Genomic DNA, 13497 nt, shown 5'->3' with positions numbered 1-13497 from the left:
TCTGGGAATATGACAAGTATTACTTATGTGCAAGAACTACCATATTTCTACCATGATCAGACTAAACAACTTGTCATAATGAGGGGGAGGTATTTGCATAGTTGTATAAAAATAGGAGTGGATGGGCTTGTCATCTTGAATGTATTCATGATCTGGTACATATGCTACATGTACACTGCTCACATGAGGTCATGCCCATAAATTCTGATAAAGTACAAATGATTTCTGTCTGCTATCAACCAACATAACAGCCCCAATATGTATTCTACCTAACCAATAATGCTCCTCAATCAACATCCAGCTTAGTCCCACTCACCTGTTTTCTATCTACCCAATTTTCCCTCGCATCCAACATCCAACACAGTCTGAGTCCCTGTTAATGTGTCATCTACCCAATTTTCACTCTCAACCAACATACAGTCTAGTCCTGCTAAAGTATATTCTATTGTTATGCATATTTAATTCATATTTGTTAGTTTTTCTCCATGACTATAAGTTATAATTGGATCTTGACTTGACCTTGTCCAAAATCAAGCTGATTTTCTACATGATAAGTAATTCTTACTTTGGTAAACAAATAATACATATCTAATATTTTTAAAGGAGTGTGGGTTTAATATTAGGATCATTATCAGTAGAAGTAAACATATTTATTAGGGTCTGCGCCATGGTTATCAGAATTTCCCTATAAAAATACCTCATCTACGTAATGTTTACCACATTCTTTATTATAATTTTAATAACAGGCTTTTCTAGAAAGGTAAACTTCTATTAAGTCATAGTATTTCCAGAAAATGCTAATTGTTACCTAGGTCAAGTAGAGGGCTTTATAATCTTGTTTATCTAGAAATTATTCGTTCTTGCTGCCAGATCTTGCAGAATCATTTGTATTTGTTGTGTTCAGTATTTGATTTGGGTGAAATTATTTATTTCACTGGAAATGCAAAATGCTCTTAAATAATATTCTTGGACAGAAACATTAACTGGGTATTATAGTGAATTCAAACTAGGACAGCAATGGATTATATTATTGTGATTTATCATACAAGTGTTGTGACATTTTCACATCACAGGCCACTACAGGCACATCAAAACCTTCAGCACTGAATCTTATGTTGAATACCACTGGAATTTAATTAAACCTTTATTCGATAGGACTGGTGGTAGAACTTTTTGGACTCTTTTTGCGATTTAGCTCACATTACTATAAGTTCCTTTTAAAATTTTCACTTTGTATTCCATGAAAATAAACTGTATATTGAATTGTATAAAACTTGTTGGTTTTCGTTCTTTTCTGTTATTTAGCTACTAAGTTTAAGACCATAGCCATTATACTATCTATACAATTTATCCCTCCTATGTAGACCATTCCTACTAATCTGTCTTCTGTCCACTCAGTTATCCTCCCCCTCAACTAACATGCAGCCGAGTATTACTAATTTGTCTTCTATCTGCTCATCTTTGCCTTCAACCAGTTTACAGCACAGTCCTGCTAATCTTTCTTCTATCTAGCTCTGTGTGTAGTCTACCGTCAGATGCTAGTGTTTGTTGAAAAGAGGCTGTGTGCAGTCTACCGTCAGATGCTAGTGTTTGTTGAAAAGAGGCTGTGTGCAGTCTACCGTCAGATGCTAGTGTTTGTTGAAAAGAGGCTGTGTGCAGTCTACCGACAGATGCTAGTGTTTGTTGAAAAGAGGCTGTGTGCAGTCTACCGTCAGATGCTAGTGTTTGTTGAAAAGAGGCTGTGTGCAGTCTACCGACAGATGCTAGTGTTTGTTGAAAAGAGGCTGTGTGCAGTCTACCGTCAGATGCTAGTGTTTGTTGAAAAGAGGCTGTGTGCAGTATACCGTCAGATGTTAGTGTTTGTTGAAAAAAGGCTGTGTGCAGTCTACTGTCAGATGCTAGTGTTTGTAGAAAAGAGGCTGTGTGCAGTCTACCGTCAGATGCTAGTGTTAGTAGAAAAGAGGCTGTGTGCAGTCTACTGTCAGATGCTAGTGTTTGTAGAAAAGAGGCTGTGTGCAGTCTACTGTCAGATGCTAGTGTTTGTAGAAAAGAGGCTGTGTGCAGTCTACCATCAGATGCTAGTGTTTGTAGAAAAGAGGCTGTGTAAAGCATTTCAGTCTCTGATTGGCCATACCTACATGTATTACTTATTATATATGTTCATGTGCTACTGTAATAATGAAGACAAATTTGACTTAAATATGTGTCTGTTAATTATTAATTTCTTCTGTCATTTCTGAAAACATTACATTCCAGACAGATCGAAATGGGACATTACTTGTCTAAATAAAAAAAAATTAACAAAGCGTTTGTATCAATGCAAGTACATAAAACTAAGGATATTTGGTACACAACTTGTGTATTCTGATTTCTAACCTGTAAAAGTTGTCTTGCTCGTTTGAAAATTAATGTTACAATTCACCTGATTGTTGCGTGTGATGCACGTGTCCAATTGGTTACATGATGTTCAACGACTTGCCCTGTCATAATTCCTTTAGTAAATTAAATAGTAAGATGTGAATTGTAGGGTTCTTTTATACTGCCATTTGAATAAAGAAAACTTACATACTGTTTTATATTCAATATTTGACAAATTTATGAATTTATAGACAAACCACTTTGTCTGTCCACTTGCAACATTATGTGAATAAAATTTTTGGTTTTATTTTCACCAAAAAGCCAAACAGCTGCACACGACATTCAATTTGAACATGGCACACTGCTATCCTTTTCTCAAAAACTATCATGTAACCAATCAGAGTTGATCAGGATGTTTGCTAAAGATGCCCATAAAGATGTGACAAAATAAGGGAATTCTTTAAATAGAATTAACATAAATTGTTTATCTTTAATTACAAATAAATAATGACCATTAAAATGGAAAATACTGGTAATTCAGCGAGGAAACACCAGTATTTATTCAGCGGTCTCGAGATGGTTGTTTATAACTGACATCAAAACCATACCCACGCAAGATTTAAAGGGCCAGAAGTGTTCGTCCATGTTACATTATTTTGCATAAACAGATGTAACGTTAATAAATGTAAGGGAAAGTCCAAATTATCCTACTGACATGAGTGAAAGTAGCCTTAAATATTGACATTTGGTCGTTTTGCAGCACCAAACCTGTCCATTGCTGGCTCCCAAATATTTTACATTTAAAAATGGAGAAATGAAATTTTGCTTTTCTGTCCTTGTTACACGAATTAAATTTTCTACCCAAATAAAGTTTTAATACCAATTTAATGCCTCATGAAACAATGATGTATCTTCTGTTGTTTTGCGCTAATTGCAATGGTCACTAACATCTTAAAAATTGCAAAGAAAATGTTTCACATGAGAATATTTGCAAATTCCTAATGTATTAAGTTGTTACTTGATGGTTTACTAATACATGATAAATGGTCACATTTTATGTACATCTAAACCATACAGTTGATGATGCTGATGCTGCTTTTATTCATTATGTAGTTGTAACAGATTTATGTACATTATTTTCCACTTAATAAAAGAAATTGTCAGTAAAATATCTAATTTGTCTGTCCAGATCAAAAGTTATAAGTTACTTGCAGCAATGCTCTGACAAGCAATATTTGGAAACGAAACAGTTATCTTCTGTTATTTTATAGAAAATGGGATACCAGATCAATGATCCATAACAAATTTGATGTGAAAATGAAGTATTTACAATTTGGGGTATTTGTCCTAAAGGATTGTTAGTCATCTACACATTTATCCCCCACAACCAACATGCAGCCCAGTCCTGAGAATATATTTTCTATCTACCCAACAATCATCTTCACGCAACATACATCCAAGTCCTGCAAATCTATCTTCTATCTACCCAATTCTCACTCTCAATCAATATACAGCCCAGTCCTGCTGATCTGTTTTCTATCTACCCAATTATCCCCATCAACCTGCATATAGTCCAGTCCTGCTGATCTGTTTTCTATCTACCCAATTATCCCCATCAACCTGCATATAGTCCAGTCCTGCTGATCTGTTTTCTATCTACCCAATTATCCCCATCAACCTGCATATAGTCCAGTCCTGCTGATCTGTTTTCTATCTACCCAATTATCCCCATCAACCTGCATATAGTCCAGTCCTGCTGATCTGTTTTCTATCTACCCAATTATCACCATCAACCTGCATATAGTCCAGTCCTGCTGATCTGTTTTCTATCTACCCAATTATCACCATCAACCTGCATATAGTCCAGTCCTGCTGATCTGTTTTCTATCTACTCAATTATCTCCATCAACCTGGATACAGTCCAGTCCTGCTGATCTGTTTTCTATCCACCCAATTATGCCCATCAACCTGCATATAGTCCAGTCCTGCTAATATGTCTTTTATCTACCCAATAATCCCTGTCAAACAATTTGCAACCCAGTCCTGCTGATGTCTTCCATCTACTGAATTATCCCTCCCAACCAACAAAATGACCATTGCTGCTCATTAGTTTTCAAACTACCCAATTATCCCTCTCAATCAACATAATGCCCAGTCCTGCTAATTTGTATCTTATCTACCCAATTGTCCCTGCTAATCTTTATTGCCTTCACATTTATTCTTCTCAACTAACTACTAACAAACACCGTTTCTTTAAAATAAATGTCAGTCATCAAAGGTTCTGTTAACAAACATGTTGTTCAAATGTAAATACTGTAGTATATATATATTCAATTTATGCTGTTTGTTGGCTTTTCTTCATTTTTATGCATATCTGTATTCTGTAACTGACCTTAGTTCAAAATCAAGTTAATGGTCAACCTGACAAATGATATTCATAATCTGGGGAAATAAATTATTTGTTGAATTGTATAAAACTTGTGGGTTTCACTCTAAGTTTTCTGTTACTTGGTTTAAGTCTGCAGAGTCATACAAAGTTTAAAGAAATCTGTAAAAGCATTATCAGTACATCAGTACAATGTATAATGTGCAATACAAGCAATTCTTTGTCAGTTTTTTCTGAACTAAGCACTTGACGTCAAAATTATCAATACTTTAATAAAAGAACTACTCTAAAAATTCTGCAAAAGGAAAGATGTGGAAATTATGAAAGGATGGTTCCTGAATCACTGACAGCCAAAAACCCATTTGTTTACAACGTTACCCATTCTGTAAATGTTTACAAGCAGTAAACTAAACTGTTCGCATGTAAACAATGTAGCCTTGCAGTGCAAATATTATGGTAAAAAAGGTAACTTTCCACTGTATCAAGTTATTTGATTCTACTGTTGTAAAATTGTATTTGTTATCAAGGCCAGGAAAAATGCAAAGTAAAAATATACAACCTATTTTAAAGTAAACACTGACAGAATATGTTACTATAATAACCAACCTTTGCAGGAATGGAACTGATGACATTAAATATGCTTTACTCCAATAAGGAATAAATGCACAATTGCAAATTCATGGTTCAAATTTGAGTTTACTTTATGACTATCTTTTTAAACATACAAATCTGCAACAGCAAAAAAAACAATAATCCGACATAGAGTAACATGGTTGATCAGAAGCTTATTTTGAAAGAAATCTGATCTTTCTAATGGAATACTGAGTAACTTATCTTACTTCTTTTCTGCTAGGAACTTCTTGAATGACATAGGAAACTGCTTGTGAAATCTGTGCACCCTGATCAGCAGACATAGTCCACTGTGTGTTGCAATCTGTACCAGTGCTACAGGGTGACGATGTTCACTGAAGACCCACTCACAATCAAACCCAACAACCTGGAAAAAATTTGAAGAATTTAGAAATTAATAATTGTCTTACATTCTCAATAAGTAGATCTAAAGCTAGTGATCAATACCCGGTAGATACCAAATTTCCTAAGAGATTTCACAAACATAATATAGCATGATATATGGCTGTGAGAGGTATGTTGTACTATGCCATAATTTGCATTAATTTTATTTCCAATTAATGAGTAATATTATGTTTATGCCTTACAAGCACAGACTTGCATTTCATTATGATGTTAAATTGATCAATACCATGCTGTCACATGATGCATGTTATGATACATTCTACTCCATACTTGCTTACAAGTCCAAATGCAAACTGCACAAACCCTGATCTGCAAGCACATTATATGATGGCAGATCAGGGTCTAAGTTGTTTGCAGTTGATGCCAACTTTTAAGTGAGAACGTACAGTTGCTAGATGGAATTGACTTATAATCAAATGAATATGAAATAATCAGCCTTCTTTTGGCAATATTTATATATGAAATCCAACTAAGAAGAAACCAATGTGGTCTACAGTAGAATTAAAAAGGATTCAAACTGTAGTGAAATTTTTCAAATTTTTAAATCTTTTTTTGACATCAATACACTAATCAATAACACAAAGAACTCTCATATTTGTAGGTAAACATGTAAATTTTTATCATAATTTCAGTCCATCCTTACGTATTTCACAAAATGACAGACACTAAACATAAAATTGCAAATGCATTCTGGTAATGAGAAATTTTTAAAGGTTTCTGTGTTCTTCTGTATTAAAATGGGAATATTTTTTAACGCTAAGGTTGTTATGCACAATAATGAAATTTTCAGCAAGTGTATTTTTTCATAATCTTCTTTAAATTTCTAATGTGAAGTATAATATAGCCTTATTTTATAATCATTACATTGTTGCAAATATTGACACAACAATACTGCTGATAGTGACAATCCTGCATACTCCAATAAAAAAAAATCATAATCTGATTGCCTACTTGAGAATACAGATATGTATGTTATAGGGCAATTTTGCTACTGAATGCTTACTTCAGAATATACTGTATTCCACAGGACCATATTACTACTGAATATTTACTTGAGAATATACTGTATTCCACATGACCATATTACTATTGAATGCTTACTTGAGAATATACTGTATTCCACAGGACCATATTACTATTGAATGCTTACTTGAGAATATACTGTATTCCACAGGACCATATTACTATTGAATACTTACATGAGAATATACTGTATTCCACAGGACCATATTACTATTGAATGCTTACTTGAGAATATACTGTATTCCACAGGACCATATTACTATTGAATACTTACTTGAGAATATACTGTATTCCACAGGAACATATTACTATTGAATACTTACTTGAGAATATACTGTATTCCACAGGACCATATTACTATTGAATACTTACTTGAGAATATACTGTATTCCACAGGACCATATTACTATTGAATACTTACTTGAGAATATACTGTATTCCACAGGACCATATTACTACTGAATACTTACTTGAGAATATACTGTATTCCACAGGACCATATTACTATTGAATACTTACTTGAGAATATGCTGTATTCCACAGGACCATATTACTATTAAATGCTTACTTTAGAATATGCTGTATTCCACATGACCATATTACTATTGAATGCTTACTTTAGAATATGATGTATTCCACAGGACCATATTACTACTGAATGTTTACTTGAGAATATGCATGCATACTACAGGGCTATGGTACCACAAATAATATCTCTGAAAATGTAAATTTTGCTAAAGTTGTGAAATTGCATGTTCTATACACTATATAGTCGCTTACAACTTGATTGGAACTGCAGAATATACAGACCCTGATCTACTGTTGCATAATTTACTGGTATATCTCAGTAGCTGCAGATTGTAAAAAGTAATCAGTAGAACAAACAATAGAGACCTCTGCTCTACTGGCACATTATGTGATGGCAAATCAGGGTCTATGTTGTTTGAAGTTGGACCCAACATATATGCATGCATATACACTCTCCCTCGATAACTCACACACAGTGGGGTCCAAAAACATCAAACACACTATAAGTGAGAGTGTGAGTTATCGAGGAACCTCCATAACAATATGAAATTATGTCATCTTCGCTGAATGTAGTAAAAACCGCAATGGAGGGGGGAAGCAAACGGATCCTGTTTAATGTCTGAATATTCATTTTAAAGTCGCATTGGGAATAATTGTCAATAAATTACTTTTTCTAACCAAGTTATTTGTTTTTATGTAAAAATGATCTTTATTTTCAAGATGCCCAACCACTCAGAGATTGTTAACATTCCAACTAGCATCAAGAACAGTCATGTATATGCAAAAATATTATGTATCACATCACTGCTTTGTGTTGTTGTTGAGTAGTCTGGTTCCCTGATCCATTTGCTCCCTGCTTTGCTCTCTATGATAGTAGAAGGTAACACAAGGAGCATACTAATCAGTGAACCAGACTACTTACTGATTCAAATTCACAGTCAAACAAGATTCCTTTTTTTATATAAAAAGAAACAAAAGAAACGAACACTTAGATCATAAATCAGCTGTCATCATCGAAAGTCATATTTTTTTATTAATGTATTGATTTGATGCAACAATGTCATTGCAAGTTATAGTGAAACTTCTCATCCTTGAGGAAATCTCAGAATGCCAATTCAATAATTACAAATTAACTACAAACTTTGAAACTAGCTTCTCATTAATAAAATGTATCTGTAAAATAGAATGTTATGTCATCAAGTATTCATTTCATTTGGTTGTCTTGCTATCTTTGATAACAGTTGTGAATGAGTATGCAAATTTAAGATAGTTTAATTGTATTATGTTAACAAACAAAAAGATTGTAACAGTGTTTGATGACCTGTCACTCAGTTTTTCATTTATTCCACCACTTTATTTGATAGAAAGACTAATTAATGTGTTAATACAAGGTTAGTTTTTAACTCAGTGCAATAATACAACAAATACCAATTTAATTGCAACAAATACTTATGCAAATCAGGTATCAAAACATTGTCAGCACTTAGGTTAACAAAGAAACGTTTGCTGTCATAGCTGTTATGGTAGATTGACATATTTCACATTTGAATAAAACATTGCACATTGCATTTATGATCATTAAACTTAAACTGAACTAAAAGATATAATAAAACATGCATTTCATTTGATTAAAAAAATGTCATTGGTATTTATTTATTATTGTGCTGCCTCAAGTAGGCATTAGTGCCATTTTCATTGATCAAAACTTTGTTGCATACTGTTATTTACGGTATACCAAGATGTAGTTTGGAAAGAAATTTTAACAAAATACATGACTTCTTATTAAAAATTGATAATTTCATAATGTTGATTCAAATTTAAAGGTCATATTAACCATTCAACTATTTTTGATGATAAAACAAGCAATATTTCAAGCTTTCATTTACCAATTTTGATCATGATTTTCTTCACATTAACGAATAGGATTAAAATTACTGGTACTTTCTAGTTTTAAAAAAATGTGATCCACAAATGACCCTGTGTTAAAAGTGGGTTCGCGAGTTATCAGGGCATGACTTAACAAGGGAGTGGTGTACATATATGGTAATTTTGTAATTAACAGGGACCACCTTAATCGTCTGACATTCCTGTTGAAGGTCAGGATATATTCTCTCCCAGTCCTCATTTGAGTTGATGATTACAATTCTCTGGGGCCCCTTTCTTCTTATACAGACTTTATGCTTCCAAGATTGAAGTATTTTCCACACTACATATACTGCAACAGCTGTAAAGAAGAACACACTATGCTTTATGTCATGTGATCTATCAAGACTGTCAAGGAGATAATTATATACAATATACACCATAACCCAGGAAATGGTTAATATTATACCATTTTGTATGCAGGGTAACTACAAGTTAAAAGGAACATGTGATGACAAATTTCTGGTTCAAAAATTCACATTAGAAGTCTCCAACTCAAACTATATTTTCCCGGACACAACAACCAGACCAGCAGAAAACAAACTTCCCAGACATGTACTCAAAACCAACTGATAAGCACCAGCATCTTTTCCCAACCATCTGTCGTCCAAAACAGTGCATTCAGAACATCCCATATACCCACACATCGAGGATACACAGAAACATTCCAAGAAAGATCTGAAGAGTTATCTGAACATTTGATTAACCGAGATACAACAAAGACCTGATAGTAGAGGCAACCCAAACAGCTAAATAAACAAATTGATTGACCTACTAAGATACAGAGAGAAGTAAAAGGTTGATCGGATACCATTTATCCTGACCGACAATCTAGACAACCCAAATGTAGGTAAATCATCCGGAAACACTGGCCCATTGTGGAATCATGTGAGACACTAAAGTTAATCCTCCTGAACCAGTAGCAGCCTACCAGAGACCAAAAATCCTTCAAAGACGTCCTAGTTATGGCAAAGTTAATGCCAATCACTTATCATGACTATCCTGGTAATTCTGGCCCCTGTGGCAATAAAAGGTGCTAAACCTGTCAACAAATGATAGAGACAAACACATTTTCTAGCACAGTGACTAGCAAAAATCTGAACATACATGGTCCATACTAAATATATAAAACAGAATGTAAATTTATCTCATCATACGTAAGATCTGTAGCCTTCAGTATGTCAGAGAAACTGAAAAGTTACATAAAAGAATAAATCTTCACAGATCCGATTGGGGGTGTATGGAGTTTAAATTGCACCTCAAAAAGAAAATCTCTTTTGTTTTCTTCAGAAGTTAATAAAGATATATTCCAAAAATCCTGATAAAGGTAACTTACTTATAATGACAGTATAAACATTATCGTTATACAATATAAGGGGACAACTTTCTCCCTCTACTATGTTCCATAGTTTAACACTCACCGACAATGCTTACAGGTATCACTACTGATGCTTTCTTTAGCATGATTACAATGCGACAACCACATTTAATATCGGCAACTATATATTCTCCTCAGGCGAAGTTGACAACCGATTGCGCTTGTTACATGTTAGTCTGGTATTTTGTATTTACCTTCGTTGTTCCCTTTGTTTCATGTACTTATTATGTGATCAAACTACCCGACATGGGTTAGACTAATATTCGGATGACGATATAGTACATAGTTCCGGTTTAAGATTGAGCTGGGACCCGCTTTGAAAACACGGCCAATTCAGTGTTGAAAACTGACACACAATCCAGGTCAATTTCCATCGGCTTCTCTGGGTTCACTATTAAATGTTGAATAATGAAACACTGTCTTCTATTTGGTATACCTTTGGCAGGCCTGTATCTGGTCATGGGATAATCAAAAATCGGTTGTTCAGTGGATAAGGTCTTGCGTTATGGAGTAACAGAGCTCCTCCAGCGTATGTTCGATTCCTCCGCAGCGGCATGTCCGAGGGGAATTTTATCAATCTCATCTCCCCGGTCCATGTACTTACCGAAAAACACCACAAATCAACACAAACCACGACAAACCTACCGCAAACCACCTTTAAAAATATATTGTGATGTATCGTTATTTTTGGTAAATCCTGCTATAATGATTTTGTAATTTTCATTCATGGTTGTTTTTAGTACAGAATATCTTTCGTTAAATTTTGCTTACGTGACCTGAGTATCTTAAGAGCTTAGTATTGCATAGGATCTATAAATAGATGCTTACGTATGTGTTGACAATTATTAATAAGACTGTTAATCATAAGACTTAAATGATGTTTATGGCTTAATTTATGTGGCTGATGGGGCTTGGACGTTTCTGGAATAAGTATGTGAATTTCCATTGGCTGGCTAGTCACATGAATAGACCAAATCGACGCAAAATGAATAGTGTATTTTGTCATGTGGCGAAATACAATCGCAATAAACAGTGTTTATAAATGGACCAGAGAACTTCCAATAAATAAGGAACAAAGCGTATCGAGAAGAATGTAAGAGAAAATAGCAAAAGAAAATACTGCAGATGAAATGTTAAAGATAACTGGTATGTGTGGGGAAACATTCGTTTGTACCGACAACCAAACAGATTAACATCCATTTTATGTTTTCTAAAGCACGGGACAAACAATCGTAATTGACCGGGCTTTTAATTTGGGAAGACTTTATCTCAATATACAACACACAAAAAAGAGTATCTTAATGAATGATACCAATGAACATCCCATTTTTTGTCTGCTCCGTGCTTTTGCAAAACGACGCAAGCCATGAGACATGCAGAAAATTACAATCCCACATTGTAGTCAAATTCGAAAATAACATCAGATATGTTGAAATAAGACAACACAAACACATACCATTTGGTAAATGGGACGTCCATTAATTATGTTAACAATTTTTAGGCAATTTTTTTACCCCCCCCCCTTGTCAACAACTGTCAAACTTTCAGTGACCCCTCTAATAAAATTTTACCCCCCCCCCCCAAACTAACAATATTTTATACGGCTGGCTTTTATACTAAAAATAGAATTATGGAAATTAAAAGGTCTACAAATAAATTTTAATACATTTTTTTTACTTGTTTAACAGATTTCAAATTGACTATAACACTTTGAATTCATGAAAAAATCGAGAGTTTATATTCTAGCTTCTATCATCTTCCCATGGGGAAGCCAAATGTTCCTCAATTGTTATAATGGGCATAGTGGTTGATTCATTAATTTCTTGTGGAACCGATACACCCGACAAGACAACATCATCTTCATCTAACCATTCTGCGCTTAACATCTCTCCATGAGCAATAATTGCCATCAGCTCTCTCTGTCTTTTGGCAGCCACTCGTATTGGCCGAATTCTTTGCGGTTGAGGAGCATGTGGTAATTGCCTAGGCCCAAGATCGCGTTGTCGGTGCTGTTGAACATGCTTCTTCAACATGACTTGTGAAGCAACATAGAGGTGACATATTTTGCAGATCCGTTCAAGTAACGACAACTGAATGGAAGGACAATATATATCATATGGAAGAATTCTGAATGCCTTTGCCGATCGAGGTAGCATGTTATCAACTTTCAAAGACTGATTGAAGAAAAGAGATGGAAATCTGTGCAAGTCGCTCTCAGATGCATCTGGTGCGTTAAGGCCTTCACTAGTTTGGCAGACTGGAATTGGTGGTGGAATGAATCTATCGGCGATAATCTCAAAGTACGAGCTTCGAATCGGTTGGCAACAATTTACATCATGGCATTTTACAATTTGTAAAAAGTATTGACTTGTTCTTACATGGTTTTTGCACCAATCTTGATCCTTAGTTAGCAAATTTTCTGCCTCAAGCTCAGACACTTCCCTTCAAAATCTGTCTACAGTCTACGATCTACATTGAATAAAAACAAAATATGATGATGCGAGACTATGACCTCCTTGGCAAGAGCTCAACCGGTTTAGGATTAAACTGGTGGGCTGTTGACGGGCGAGCGAGTGTGTGCCATACCAACGCACCGACTAATTTCCTATTTTTTGATTTATTAAATTTATTGTAAAAAATAACATTATTGACGTCAATTTATCTTGAACTCCCCCCTCCCCATGTCAACAATTGTCAAACGTCTTCAACCCCCCCCCCCCCATTTTGTTGACATAATTAATGGACGACCCCAAAGATGAAGAACTTGCCCTGACCAAAGATATGACGATATCCTTCCCGAATGTATCTCCGGTGCAATGTACAAAGCAAATGAGAAAAACATTAAATTCCAGCTACAAAGGAAAGT

At 34.6% G+C, this 13497-nt stretch overlaps 1 protein-coding gene across 2 annotated transcripts in view; it reads right to left on the bottom strand.

Annotated features, from left to right (window-relative positions):
• The window catches only part of LOC149774594 (exonuclease 3'-5' domain-containing protein 2-like), a 62241-nt gene extending 51418 nt beyond the window's left edge, over positions 1–10823 (bottom strand). The window contains exons 1-3 of one of the 2 annotated variants that reach the window (XM_089945080.1): positions 10675–10823; positions 9400–9554; positions 5584–5741 (exon numbers count right to left, since the gene is read on the bottom strand). In XM_089945080.1, coding sequence (XP_089801206.1) covers positions 5584–5741; positions 9400–9554; positions 10675–10717 — 356 coding nt within the window. In that variant the 5' untranslated portion in view covers positions 10718–10823. The remainder of the gene's footprint in view (positions 1–5583; positions 5742–9399; positions 9555–10674) is intronic. The other variant, XM_089945079.1, reaches the window with a different exon arrangement.
• Between the last annotated feature and the right edge of the window lie 2674 nt (positions 10824–13497).

This window comes from Sinohyriopsis cumingii, unplaced genomic scaffold (assembly GCF_028554795.1).
Source record: "Sinohyriopsis cumingii isolate HCF-2022 unplaced genomic scaffold, ASM2855479v2 utg000198l, whole genome shotgun sequence".
Lineage (NCBI taxonomy): Eukaryota > Metazoa > Mollusca > Bivalvia > Unionida > Unionidae > Sinohyriopsis > Sinohyriopsis cumingii.
Note: the sequence above shows the minus strand (reverse complement) of the source record. Positions and strands in the feature narration are given on the sequence as shown.